Consider the following 14,920-nt stretch of genomic DNA (forward strand, 5'->3'; position numbering starts at 1 on the left):
TAAAATACATGGCTAATATTTGGATGATCAATTATTAGGTGTATTATTGCACTCGTATATTTGGCTAATGATCATCCAAATATTTACAGGTGTATTATGTTTTTTTTTCATGTATTTTTAATGGGATTTTTTTCCGTTTATATTGTTTTTCCATGTATTTTTAATGGAATTTTTTTTGTTTATTCCGAGTTTTAAAATAGGAGGGGTAAAATTCTGATTCAGTCAAAATAGGGGGGGCAAAATTGCACTTAAGCCTTTTTTTTAAAAGGAATTAAAAAGTCCTACTTGGTAGGCAACAAGTAGCCAAAGGACATGACATGTCTTTATCAAACTTGACTAAAGAAGAAATAGAACACGAACATGGCTCATTGCAACAAAAATAAAAATATATAAAAAAAACAACTAACTTGGCAAAATAACACAACCGCCCCACCCTTCTTGCAGCTTTGCTTCATTCACTTCCCTCAAATATGCATAGAAACCAAAGTTGTTCTGCTTTTGTTGTTGTTACCCTTTTGAGCACATGTTTCATGTTACTATGTTCTAGTAGCCATTCATCATTTGGTTGCATAGAACAAGAGAGGCAAGCTCTTGTAGCACTCAAAGGAAGCTTTAATGATACATCATTAAGACTTTCCTCTTGGAAAGGAAATGACTGTTGTAAATGGAAAGGTATAAGTTGCAGCAACATTACAGGACATGTTGTCAAAATTGACCTTAGGAATCCATGCTACCCACAAAGAGGAGTAGATTATCAACCAAACTGTTCCTTCTCAAAAAATAAGCTTGAAGCTCCAGAAATCCATCCTTCTCTTTCAACTTTTATATATCTTAGTTATTTAGACCTTAGTGGAAACAATTTCAATTCAAGTCCAATACCAACTTTTATCCATTTTATGAATCAGTTAGAATTCCTTTCTATCTCTGATTCCCATTTGAGTGGTATCATCCCAAATAACCTTGGAAACCTCACAAAATTGTACTTTCTTGATGTCAGTTTCAATTCTTATTTACACTCTGATGATGTCAATTGGGTTTCAAAACTTTCATTGCTCCAAAACCTTTACCTGAGTGATGTTTTTCTTGGGAGAGCACAAAATTTATTCAAGGTAATTACCATGCTTCCCTCTTTGCTAGAATTAGAATTGATAAACTGCAGCATATCCAAGATGCACAGTCATGATCAACAACTTGATAGTTTCACAAATTTTTCTAGTATTGAGTCACTCAATCTTGCAGATAATGGACTTGATGGTCCAGATCTGAATGTTTTTAGAAACATGACTTCACTTGAAACTATTGACCTTTCTAACAATAGTTTTAGTTCAGTTCCAATTTGGTTGAGTAATTGTGCCAAACTTGACTCTCTTTATCTTGGAAGCAATGCTCTTAACGGTTCAGTTCCATCAGCTCTTCGAAATTTGACTTCCTTGACATCGCTTGACCTTTCCCAAAACAAAATTGAATCTGTTCCATTATGGTTAGGTGGGTTAGAGAGTCTTTTGTACCTCAATATTTCATGGAATCATGTGAACCATATTGAGGGTTCGATACCAACAATGCTAGGAAATATGTGTCAGCTTCTGTCACTAGATTTGTCTGGAAACAGACTTCAAGGAGATGCACTTATCGGTAATTTACAACCTGCAAGATGCAATGGATCTGGTTTAGTGGACTTTGATATGACCAACAACAACTTCAAAGATCAGCTTCCGACATGGTTGGGGCAACTTGAAAATATGGTAACCCTCACACTTCATTCAAGTTTTTTCCATGGTCCTATTCCAAATTTTTTGGGAAAATTGTCAAATTTGAAATATTTAACCCTTGGTAACAATTACTTGAATGGAACTATTCCAAACTCAGTAGGAAAACTGGGAAATCTAATCCAGTTGGACCTATCTAATAACCACTTGTTTGGGGGTCTTCCTTGTAGTATAACAACACTTGTCAATCTAAAGTATTTGATTCTGAACAATAATAATTTAACTGGATATCTTCCTAATTGTATTGGACAATTCAACAATCTAAACACCTTGATTATTTCTTCAAATCATTTTTATGGTGTCATTCCTAGGAATCTTGTGCAATTAGTCAGCCTAGAAAACCTTGATGTGTCAGAAAACTCTCTGAATGGCACAATCCCACAAAATATTGGTCGACTTTCAAATTTGCAAACCCTCTATCTTAGTCAAAATAAATTGCAAGGGAAATTTCCTGATAGTTTTGGTCAACTTTTGAACCTGCGCAATTTAGACTTGTCTCTCAACAATTTGGAAGGCATATTTTCTGAAATAAAATTTCCCAATTCACTAGCCTATGTGAATCTCACCAATAACCATATCACTGGGTCACTTCCCGAAAATATTGCTCATAGATTGCCCAATCTTACTCACTTGCTTCTTGGAAACAACTCCATAAATGACTCCATTCCAAATTCAATCTGCAAAATCAACTCTTTGTACAATCTTGACCTTTCAGTGAACAAATTAATTGGCAACATTCCTGATTGTTGGAATTCAACTCAAAGATTGAACGAGATAAATCTTTCTTCGAACAAATTATCAGGTGTTATTCCAAGCTCGTTCGGTCAGCTTTCAACTTTACTATGGCTGCATTTGAATAATAACAATCTTCATGGGGAGTTTCCATCATTCTTGAGAAATTTAAAACAACTGTTAATCTTAGACATTGGAGATAATCAAATGTCGGGAACTATACCTTCATGGATAGGTGACATTTTCTCCCTAATGCAGATTCTAAGTGTCGCGTCATTTTTCGGAGATCAAGGCTATTTGATTAGCTTTTTGACTCACTAATTATTTCACGACTGAACATTTAATTTTTAAAGAAAAGGGAAAAAAGTTCAAACACCCCACATTTGAAAAGATTTAGGGTTCGGGGGTTAGTTACATAAAGGGAAGGTATTAGCACCCTTTATGTCCGTAGTACTCTACGGGAACCTCTTGGTTTTATTTAATTAGTGTGCTATAACTTGCTTACCTTTTTTGGAAAAAATGGAATTTAAATGATTAAATAGAAAGACCTAATTATCTACATTTTATTGATTTGGAAGGACGAGTGTCCTCTGCCTACGTACCCGTGAGGGATCAAAACCTCGTAGTTCGGGGTTAAAAAACCGACGTTTGATTCGTTGTGTGTTTTTTATTAGTTTGAAAAAAAGGTTTTAAAATGGAAAAGCCAAAGTGGCAAATGATATTTGTTTGTGTTTTTTAATATTGAAAGAAAATTACTCAAAGTAAAATTAAATGGATTAAAATTTGATTAAGAAAAGAAAATAAAAAAAAGACGTCACTTGATTTAGGATCAAGGTTTATTTAGAAAATATTTTTGTGTTTTTTGAATATTTGCATGTTTTTTTGTTGTGTTTGAATAATAATTAAACTAGAATCGAAACTAACGGAGCAAGAAAATAAAACGTAGGTATCTCGTAGTGACGTGGGATCACTACAAGAACCTTTAACCTAGACTAGGAGCATAAAAATAAAGCATACACCCACACACGCACACATGCACCTAAGCTATTACAAAAAAACCTATTATACATGCTATGGTCTGCGAGAAAGTAAATGATAAGAAAAATAAATTATTTACATTTAAACCTATTATACATTCTAAGGTCTGCAATAAATTATACTAAAGCCTAGTTACATTATAAACGGCTAATAAAATAAATGATGATAATTAAAGATGCTAAAAAAAAATAAAAAAAGAATGTAACATGAATTAAAATGAGATGCAGTGGAATAAATACAATGAAACTAAAATGCATGGACAATAAACAAACTAGAAACGAGATAAGTAAAAAAAAAAATGCATGTAAAGGGGGGTGCGGCAGTATCCAGAGGCATGCAGTAAGTAAAAAAGTGAAAATGATCTTAGGAACAGGCTGGACGGGTCGGGTTAGGACCCTGGATGGTTCGGTTTAGTACCTGGAGCGGGTCATAGGCTTGAGGGATTCGAAATGGGCCGTCTGATTGATCATACGGCCTGATTTTGAACATGGAGTGGAAGGTCAAAAACTGCTGATCAGCAATCAAAGGGAAAAGGCACGTGGGTGCATGGTAAGACCGTACACCCACGCGCGTTGGATCAAAGGGTCCATCATAAATTCTAATTCCTCTCTCTCTTTCCTCATTTCCTTCTCCCATTTCTCTTTCTTCTTCTTTTTCACGGTTCTTCTCTCTCGCCATTCTCTTCATTCTTTTCTTATTTTATTTTTTTACGATTTTCTTTCTTAAATCCCTTCTTTTTCTTCTTCTTTTATTCTAAACTCAAATTCATCAAAACGAAATCAAATCAACCTAAATCTAAGATATTGAAAGTTACTACCTTTTTGACTCTTGTTTGGGATCCGGTGGTGCTTGTTTACGGACGTGAGGGACTTCGTTCCTGCGGTTGCTGGTCTGTTTGGTTCCTTCGGTACGGATTTGGGTCGAGTTGAGTGAGGCTTGCGACCTGGTGCGCGGTACGGCTGTGAATCGGTAGTTGTCGTGTTGGTTCGGCTTTGCGAAGCTTCTGATTGTTGAGGACTTGCGCGGTTGTGGGTTCGTCGTTTCGGTATTGGATTAGTTGATTGTTTTTTTGTGTTGTCTGTGTTAAAAATTTGCAGGTTTTCGGTCTCTGAGAATTGTTTGTGTATTTTATGTGTTGGCTGGATTTTTCTGTGATAGTATGATTGAGGTTGTTTGCAGGTTTATGCGCGTTGAAATTGTTGTGTTCTACAGATGAATTAGGCGTGATTCATTTGTAGGTTGTGCTTGAAAACTCGGCCCCCTTGTGTGTTGTGATGCTGGTTATATTTATAGTGTCATGAACTTGGATTAGGGTTTGTTAAAGATGCAGAAAAAATTGTGATTTGGATTGGGATGAAGAACATAGGATTGGATTTGGATTGATGAAACGCATTGCCTTGTATCTGGACCTTTTTGACAGGCTGTGTTGGGACTGGAATTGCTTGCGTGACAGTTTTTTTATTCTTATCAACTAAAAAGAAAAAAAAATATATAATAATACAAATAACAAAGAAATGAAAATAAAAAAAAAATTACTATACGGACATTATTTGTTACATTATTTGTTGGACTTATCTTAAAGGAAAAAAAAAGTAATTAATTAATTAAAAGAAATGAATGACTAATTAAAATAAAAATGACTAACAAAAAAAATCAAAATCAAAATTAATTAAACAAAATAAAAGATGGAAATAATGATTAAAAAAAGAAAGAGAAGTGGGCCCGACTCAGAACAAAAATATGAGGTATTTTAAAATACCTCTCTGCTGAATTTTTGATTGAAAAATCAGAGATTGATCAGGTGCTGAATTTTTGATTGAAAAATCAGAGATTGATCAGGGACGAAGGGCACGTGTCAGTGTATGAATGTAGGATCCTTAGGTCAAAAATTGGGGTATGACAGATGCCCCTATTTAAGTTTCTTCGCCCGGAGATTTGAAGATGGAATCTTTAATTCGATCGGAGCGAAGAGACTTAAATACAAAGTACACCAATTTTGGACCTAAGATGCTATGAATGCTCGTGAAATGCTTGTATGAATGCAGGAAGACAAAGATGATTTGAGTGAGTCGTGAAACAACAACGGGATACCCAAATTCGTTGAAGAAATGGATCCGACTCCGCTAGGGGAATGTAGTTTCACTGGGGAAAAGATTGTCTACTACCGTATCGGTTCGGGACGATAGCTTAATGAAGACAACACTCTTTAGCGATATCACTTGAACAGCTAAACTGGGGATGACACTGAAGAAAATAACATGTTCCAAACTGAAACATGACGAAAGGTAAACTCAAGTGGTCCGTTGTTTAGGACTGGCAGCTTGAAACAAGATAAAAGAGACTCAAGCGGTCCGTTGTTTAGGACTGGCAGCTTGAAGCAAGATAAAAGAGACTCAAGCGGTCCGTTGTTTAGGACTGGCAGCTTGAAACAAGATAAACTCAAGCGGTCCGTTGTTTGGGACTGGCAGCTTGAAACAAGATAAACATTTGCGAGAATCCACTCGGCTTTTTGCGAGAATCCACTCGGCTTTTTGCGAGAATCCACTCGGCTTTTGCGAGAATCCACTCGGCTTTTGCGAGAATCCACTCGGCTTTTGCGAGAATCCACTCGGCTTTTGATAAAAGTTTGCCAGAATCCACTGGGCTTTTGCGAGAATCCACTCGGCTTTTGATAAAAGTTTGCCAGAATCCACTGGGCTTTGTAAGAGTTCGCCGGAATCCACCGGGCTTATAATGAGTGACATCTCTGGACCAGACACACTGGGGATGACACTTCTGATGATAAGAAGGTAAATGTCAGATGTTCATGTGTAGAAACTTGCTGCTTGACGCAATGATAAGTAAAGACCGAACTGAAGAGACACGATCGACACAAGATTTTGGTGACTAATGCAATCATGTATGAATTGATGTTGTGTAGGCATGAGTGTATGAATGTGTGAAAGTATTACTGTATGAATGTGCGATTGTATAAATGGATGTATGAATGTATGGATGTAACTTGTACGACTGTATATGACAGATGACTTGATGAAACAAGACAAGACAGGTAAGATGGGAGTCGGACTGACATCGCAGTACAAACACTCAGCGAACTTCCTTGGAGATGATGTTATTGTGAACAAATCAAGCCGTTGACGGTGTAAAACCCGACACAAGGTTGCAACTGATGAATAGCAACTGATGAATCTTGGGGAGAAAGCCCATTGTTTAAGCAACAGCCTGGAAGAAGTCGCCATTTGTAAATCAGTGCGGAATGTTTTTTCCTTGTCATGCTTCGACAGTCATTTTTTGTATTTTTTTTGAAAATCCCTAACTTTTGCCTGGACCGCCCTTTCGGGTTTTCAGTCCACCGGGAGTATATTCCTTTTTTGTGCCCCTAATTTTTGCCTGGACCGCCCTTTCGGGTTTTCAGTCCACCGGGACGCTCTCTATTGCCTAAGCCGCCTTTTCAGGTTTTTCGACTTAGCGAGCATTGATTTTTTGTATCATTTTTTGTATATATTTTTTTGACTGTGAAAGCATCTTGCTTGAAGCAGAGGTCCCCTCCATTGTGTTTAGACATGTTTCTTTTCCGGAATGTAACCGTTCTCGAGGCGGATGCTGATGTACGCTTCGACTACTCACAAGTTCAAAGAGAGTGTGTTTGTTGTTCATACTTTTCAAAAGATGTAAAAAAAAGTTTTTGTATTCTGAAAATTTTTTGCTTCAAGTATTGCCATCAAAAATAGAAGAAATTTTGCAAATAGAATAAATGAGAGTTCCAAATAAATGGGCACAGGCTCGAATTTGATGAATTGAGTGGTGGCCTACCAATGGCATGGCTCCACGGATCTTTGAAAAATTTGGAAAATGGTAAATATATGGGAAGGTACATTGAACACATATAACTGTTATACTTCCTGACAACTTTGAATGCCCCAGTTCTGAGTCTTTGGTTTGCAGATGCTTTGAATCGGAGGTTCTTTTGACGACTGGATGCCCCAAGTGGACTGTGCTGACTGATGCAGTTACTTGTCATGATCCTTAACTTTTGCATAGATCGCCCTTTTCGGGTTTTCAATCTATCAGGATAACCATCATTTTTTTAATTTTCTTTTTTGTCTCTAATTTTTGCCTGGACTGCCCTTTCGGGTTTTCAGTCCACCGAGACGCTCATTTTTGCCTAAGTCGCTTTTTCAGGTTTGCGATTTATCGAGCTTTTATTTTGACAAAGTATTTCTTGACTGCACCGGCATTCATAGGACATGTGAGTTTGTCACCATCCATGATTGTACGAGTCATTGCTCACAAGTCTTCATAATTAGGCGTCCACTTGCCCCTGGAGTCTGGTTGGAAAGTAGTACAAAGTTGGGCACAAAGTCTCTTTCTTGAATTCAAGGGGACGAGCCTTCTTGTTAGAAGCTTGTTTCAAACCTCTTTTGATATATTTGTACAAAGGTCGTCATGTATTTAAATTCGATTAGGCTTGGACTTTAGCAGAACTCCTATTAACGGGACTTCGACCTTCACGGAAAGCACGACCTCCATGTTGCATATTGGGGAAGGAGGGGGGGTTGCCCCTGTTGAAATGTGTACTGAAGTACGATATTTGAGCAAAGCGAATGGTAGCACCCCGAGCCAGTCTTTGTAATTGAATGTCATCTTCTGGATAATTTCCTTGATATTTTGTTTGCAGCTTCGATGGCTAAGATGCCCCAGTATGTGAGAGATCTCGTCGGGAATCTCTTCATTCCCTTCTTCAGCTTCGGACACAGGGAACTCAAAGTTGGAAGAGAGTACATGGTTAATGTGTTCAACGGGTTTATTAATGCATGATTTGATTATTGATTTTGACAAGTGTAAGTTATGATTGTGCAGATATTTGAGAATGATTATATTTTTTGGTTTTTTGTATTGCCATTTTTCCAGAAAAAGCACAAGATAAAATGAAAGTCGGGATCAAAACGACCTTTTTATTAATGATGGAAAATATATGAAGCAAAAGCCCTACACAAGTTCACTTTCGTCTCGGGCGGGACGAAAGGATATTTTTTTGAAAAGCGAAAAGCAACAACCAAACATTATTTGAACAAAAGAACAGCGGAAGGAACGTCAACAGCGACCCAATTACAGTTAACCACTCCTCGTGTTAAGTCTTAGAAGGTCAGGCGGTTGGTCCGGATCAAATTTTGAACTGCCTTCTTCATTGCATTACAATGTTCAATATCATGGCCAGGTGCCCCTTGATGGAAGGTACAGAAAAGGTCAGGTCTATACCCTGCTGGCAATCTTGTTGGTACCGGAGGAGGCGCCTTGGTCTGGACTAGATTCCTTTCGAGCAACTGTGGATGCAAAACCGCATATTTTATAGGAATCGGGTCATACTGCGGCGTTTTTTGAGCCTGGCGATGTGGATCGACTTGCTGACCTTTCACCATATTCACTCCCTGGTCTTTCTCCTTTGAACTGCCAGCGGGGACACTTTCATTGATCAATCGTCCTTCTCGGACTCCTTCTTCTAGTCGTACACCCGTAGCAACCATCTCAGCAAAGTCCCTGGGGGTACTTCCGACCATATTCACGTAATAGAACTGACTGAGAGTTTTAAAAAAGAGCTTGGTCATCTCCTTCTCTTCTATGCGCGGGCTGACTTGGGCAGCAGTATCCCTCCACCGCTGGGCATACTCTTTGAACGTTTCTTTGTCTCCCTGAGTCATAGCTTGTAGATCACTTCGATCTGGGGCCATATCCACATTGTAACTGTATTGCTCCACAAAAGCATCACAAAGATCTTGAAAAGTTTGGATATTTGTTTTATCTAGATTCGTGTACCATTTTGAGGCAGGACTAGCCAAACTTTCATGGAAGAAATAGATAAGGACTGAATCATCCTTGGAATAGGCAGACATTCTTCTCACATACATTGTTAGATGTTCCTCAGGACAGGATTTTCCCTTATACTTCTCGAAGTCTGGTACCTTGAACTTGTGGGGTATTTGAACATTTGGCACCAAACAAAGATCATAAGCAGTCTTCCCAAATACTTTCTTCCTGTGGAGGGCTCTCACATCTCGCTGAATTTCATCATATTTTTGCTGCAAGTCATTCACTCTATCATAGGCTTCCATATCCCCTAAATGGTAGATGGGCTCTTCTTCTTGTGGAATGGTATGCATCACAAGTGCTGAATAGGTCATAGTGACTGGAGGAGCTCTCATAGGAGGTGGAGGAACATGAGCTACATATTGATGGGTAGGCATCTGAGCTTCACAAGCAATGGGACGGAGTATTTCGCCAGCAGTAAGAGGCGGGAACCAGGGCACGGAACGTTGTGGAGCAGAGTACTCCGGAGTATCGGCACAAAACATCCATTCAGGGCCAATAGAAACAGTTTCGGCTTGAGTCCTGATAGGAGGAGCAGGGGGACGTGCTTGAGCAATTGTCAGTGTCTTCATCAATTCAGTCATTTCGTCCATCTTGGTCTGCATGGCTGCAATTTCCTCCCGGAGCAATTGATTTTCTTGCTCGAGAAAATCCATCTTCTCTTTATGATTGCTCGAGTGTTGTACATGCGAGTTGGTTTCGGACGAGGACGCCATGACACTTTTGAGATTGGTTGACCTTTTATGGAGAAGGAAAATTTGTGAGACTCAGAATTGAGACCATGAAATGCACGATGATGCATGATGTTATGCAAAAATAGACACACATTTTCGAAGGATTTGTCAAAGTAATTGTAAACATCATAAGAAATATTTTTCATTTGATAATTTGAAATGTTGAAAACAGTTCCCTCAAAAGAAATGCCAAAGACAAAGTCCCTGACAAAGCTAAGGTCTAGTTTGAGACTTTTGAAATTGTATTCCTTGGTGTCCCTCTTTACAAGGTCTATACCTCTGATGTTTACAAAGATTTATCTAAGTCCTTCAATGTTTAAAGAGAAAAGTTTTTATGAATGAATGCATGTATGCATGTTTATGCAACACAAACGGTGAAAACATGGTGAGGTTTAAGGTCCATGATGATGGAGTCAAGGGTAACAACGCCATTTGGTAAGGACTATGGTTTCATTTGCACTTGTAACAAAGGTTCTACCAAGTTACCGAATTCCGACCGCCTTTGAACTTTATCGGATACCGAGACAACACCCGGTCCAACATCGTTCGTAGGAAAGTCTAGTTCGAGTGTAGTATCGCAGTCGACTAATACCGAGACAACACCCGGTTAGCCACCGCACTACGTCCTAAAAAGGCCAAGATGGGTTAAGGGTTACTAAAGGTCCTTAGCGTTCAACGGAAACTTAAGAGTAATAAAGTCTAAGCGTGACAACACCCGCCGACATATATCACTTCAAGCTCCTCCGCTAAGTGTGGTTATCTCACGTGTGACAAGACACGAGAATACTCTCGGTATGCCACTATGAGTCTACCACTCCTATCTTATATTTCACTCAAGTCCGGGTTAGGACTTATCTCACCACTCACGTTAAAAGAAGGGAGAAAGAAGAAGAAGGGAGAACACATATATACAGGTATTTCCATCTTTTATTTTTTTGATTTTTAAGCAAGTTATAGCACAAAATTTAAATAAGACCAAGTTAGGCTCAACCCTCTTAGGGGGTCCCCAGTGAAGTCGCCATTTCTGTCGCGTCATTTTTCGGAGATCAAGGCTATTTGATTAGCTTTTTGACTCACTAATTATTTCACGACTGAACATTTAATTTTTAAAGAAAAGGGAAAAAAGTTCAAACACCCCACATTTGAAAAGATTTAGGGTTCGGGGGTTAGTTACATAAAGGGAAGGTATTAGCACCCTTTATGTCCGTAGTACTCTACGGGAACCTCTTGGTTTTATTTAATTAGTGTACTATAACTTGCTTACTTTTTTTGGAAAAAATGGAATTTAAATGATTAAATAGAAAGACCTAATTATCTACATTTTATTGATTTGGAAGGACGAGTGTCCTCTGCCTACGTACCCGTGAGGGATCAAAACCTCGTAGTTCGGGGTTAAAAAACCGACGTTTGATTCGTTGTGTGTTTTTTATTAGTTTGAAAAAAAGGTTTTAAAATGGAAAAGCCAAAGTGGCAAATGATATTTGTTTGTGTTTTTTAATATTGAAAGAAAATTACTCAAAGTAAAATTAAATGGATTAAAATTTGATTAAGAAAAGAAAATAAAAAAAAAGACGTCACTTGATTTAGGATCAAGGTTTATTTAGAAAATATTTTTGTGTTTTTTGAATATTTGCATGTTTTTTTGTTGTGTTTGAATAATAATTAAACTAGAATCGAAACTAACGGAGCAAGAAAATAAAACGTAGGTATCTCGTAGTGACGTGGGATCACTACAAGAACCTTTAACCTAGACTAGGAGCATAAAAATAAAGCATACACCCACACACGCACACATGCACCTAAGCTATTACAAAAAAACCTATTATACATGCTATGGTCTGCGAGAAAGTAAATGATAAGAAAAATAAATTATTTACATTTAAACCTATTATACATTCTAAGGTCTGCAATAAATTATACTAAAGCCTAGTTACATTATAAACGGCTAATAAAATAAATGATGATAATTAAAGATGCTAAAAAAAAAATAAAAAAAGAATGTAACATGAATTAAAATGAGATGCAGTGGAATAAATACAATGAAACTAAAATGCATGGACAATAAACAAACTAGAAACGAGATAAGTAAAAAAAAAAATGCATGTAAAGGGGGGTGCGGCAGTATCCAGAGGCATGCAGTAAGTAAAAAAGTGAAAATGATCTTAGGAACAGGCTGGACGGGTCGGGTTAGGACCCTGGATGGTTCGGTTTAGTACCTGGAGCGGGTCATAGGCTTGAGGGATTCGAAATGGGCCGTCTGATTGATCATACGGCCTGATTTTGAACATGGAGTGGAAGGTCAAAAACTGCTGATCAGCAATCAAAGGGAAAAGGCACGTGGGTGCATGGTAAGACCGTACACCCACGCGCGTTGGATCAAAGGGTCCATCATAAATTCTAATTCCTCTCTCTCTTTCCTCATTTCCTTCTCCCATTTCTCTTTCTTCTTCTTTTTCACGGTTCTTCTCTCTCGCCATTCTCTTCATTCTTTTCTTATTTTATTTTTTTACGATTTTCTTTCTTAAATCCCTTCTTTTTCTTCTTCTTTTATTCTAAACTCAAATTCATCAAAACGAAATCAAATCAACCTAAATCTAAGATATTGAAAGTTACTACCTTTTTGACTCTTGTTTGGGATCCGGTGGTGCTTGTTTACGGACGTGAGGGACTTCGTTCCTGCGGTTGCTGGTCTGTTTGGTTCCTTCGGTACGGATTTGGGTCGAGTTGAGTGAGGCTTGCGACCTGGTGCGCGGTACGGCTGTGAATCGGTAGTTGTCGTGTTGGTTCGGCTTTGCGAAGCTTCTGATTGTTGAGGACTTGCGCGGTTGTGGGTTCGTCGTTTCGGTATTGGATTAGTTGATTGTTTTTTTGTGTTGTCTGTGTTAAAAATTTGCAGGTTTTCGGTCTCTGAGAATTGTTTGTGTATTTTATGTGTTGGCTGGATTTTTCTGTGATAGTATGATTGAGGTTGTTTGCAGGTTTATGCGCGTTGAAATTGTTGTGTTCTACAGATGAATTAGGCGTGATTCATTTGTAGGTTGTGCTTGAAAACTCGGCCCCCTTGTGTGTTGTGATGCTGGTTATATTTATAGTGTCATGAACTTGGATTAGGGTTTGTTAAAGATGCAGAAAAAATTGTGATTTGGATTGGGATGAAGAACATAGGATTGGATTTGGATTGATGAAACGCATTGCCTTGTATCTGGACCTTTTTGACAGGCTGTGTTGGGACTGGAATTGCTTGCGTGACAGTTTTTTTATTCTTATCAACTAAAAAGAAAAAAAAATATATAATAATACAAATAACAAAGAAATGAAAATAAAAAAAAAAATTACTATACGGACATTATTTGTTACATTATTTGTTGGACTTATCTTAAAGGAAGAAAAAAAGTAATTAATTAATTAAAAGAAATGAATGACTAATTAAAATAAAAATGACTAACAAAAAAAATCAAAATCAAAATTAATTAAACAAAATAAAAGATGGAAATAATGATTAAAAAAAGAAAGAGAAGTGGGCCCGACTCAGAACAAAAATATGAGGTATTTTAAAATACCTCTCTGCTGAATTTTTGATTGAAAAATCAGAGATTGATCAGGTGCTGAATTTTTGATTGAAAAATCAGAGATTGATCAGGGACGAAGGGCACGTGTCAGTGTATGAATGTAGGATCCTTAGTTCAAAAATTGGGGTATGACACTAAGGTTAAGACAAAACAAGTTCCAAGGGAACATTCCATCACATCTTTGCAAACTTTCAGCTTTGCAAATCTTGGATCTATCCAACAACATGTTGATGGGGTCAATCCCACACTGCGTTGGGAATTTTACAGCAATGATTCAAGGATGGAAACCATCTGTTTCCTTAGCACCCAGTGAGTCGACATATATTGAATGGTATGAACAAGATGTCAGCCTGGTCATTAAAGGAAGAGAAGATCATTACACAAGAAATTTGAAATTTGTGGCCAATGTGGATTTATCAAACAACAATTTGAGTGGTCCTATTCCTAGAGAAATAACTCTTCTCACTGCTTTACGAGGCCTAAATTTGTCACACAATCATTTGTCAGGTGAAATTCCTACAGCCATAGGGGACATGAAGTCACTTGAATCGTTGGACCTCTCTCAGGGTCAACTTTCAGGCTCAATTCCACACACCATGTCTAGTTTAACTTTTCTATCTGCACTAAACTTGTCCTACAACAACCTTTCAGGACCAATTCCACAAGGAAACCAGTTTTTAACATTTAATGATCCATCTATTTATGTTGGCAACAAATATCTTTGTGGTGCACCATTGTTGAATCGTTGCCATGTTGATAATAGAGATGAAAGTAAAGATGATGATGGTAAGCATGATAGAGCTGAGAAACTGTGGTTTTATTTTGTTGTAGCAATTGGATTTGCTACAGGCTTTTGGGTTTTTATTGGAGTTTTCTTGTTGAAGAAGGGTCGGAGGGATGCTTACTTTAATTTCATTGATAGGGTAGTGCGCAGGATAAAGAAAAGATGTATGGGAAACCGTATTGATTAGTGAAACATGAATATTTCAAGGGACGTCCCTCGCCTTATGAGCAAGGGAAGTCCCTCACTTTATAAAGTGTGAAATAAGTTTAACTAGTCACCAATAATGTAAATCTTGCTTAGAGGCCTAGCAAAATGAAATTAAATTCAGATGGTTGTAAACACAAAGATAAGGTAAAAGGATTGCAATCTTATTGAGTTGTGATCTCTAATCTTATTGAGTTGTGATCTCTAAACAGTTGTTATGAAAATCAA

At 37.7% G+C, this 14,920-nt stretch overlaps 3 protein-coding genes across 3 annotated transcripts; 2 read left to right on the forward strand and 1 right to left on the reverse strand.

Moving 5' to 3' along the window:
• The first annotated feature begins 470 nt into the window (after nt 1-470).
• On the forward strand, nt 471-4,752 carry LOC146946596 (uncharacterized). Its single transcript, XM_085748263.1, has 2 exons — nt 471-2,733; nt 4,634-4,752. The coding sequence occupies exons 1-2, from the start codon at nt 471-473 to the stop codon at nt 4,750-4,752; spliced, it is 2,382 nt and encodes a 793-aa protein (XP_085604389.1).
• Nucleotides 4,753-8,674: 3,922 nt separating this feature from the next.
• On the reverse strand, nt 8,675-10,057 carry LOC146946597 (uncharacterized). The gene has a single exon (XM_085748264.1). The coding sequence runs from the start codon at nt 10,055-10,057 to the stop codon at nt 8,675-8,677; it is 1,383 nt and encodes a 460-aa protein (XP_085604390.1).
• A 3,525-nt stretch (nt 10,058-13,582) lies between these two features.
• Nucleotides 13,583-14,920, forward strand: LOC146946598 (receptor-like protein EIX2). The gene has a single exon (XM_085744599.1). The coding sequence runs from the start codon at nt 13,833-13,835 to the stop codon at nt 14,673-14,675; it is 843 nt and encodes a 280-aa protein (XP_085600725.1). The 5' UTR covers nt 13,583-13,832; the 3' UTR covers nt 14,676-14,920.

This window comes from Medicago sativa, chromosome 2 (genome assembly GCF_051527215.1).
Source record: "Medicago sativa cultivar Bolivia chromosome 2, Bolivia_mono, whole genome shotgun sequence".
Classification (NCBI taxonomy): Eukaryota; Viridiplantae; Streptophyta; class Magnoliopsida; order Fabales; family Fabaceae; genus Medicago; species Medicago sativa.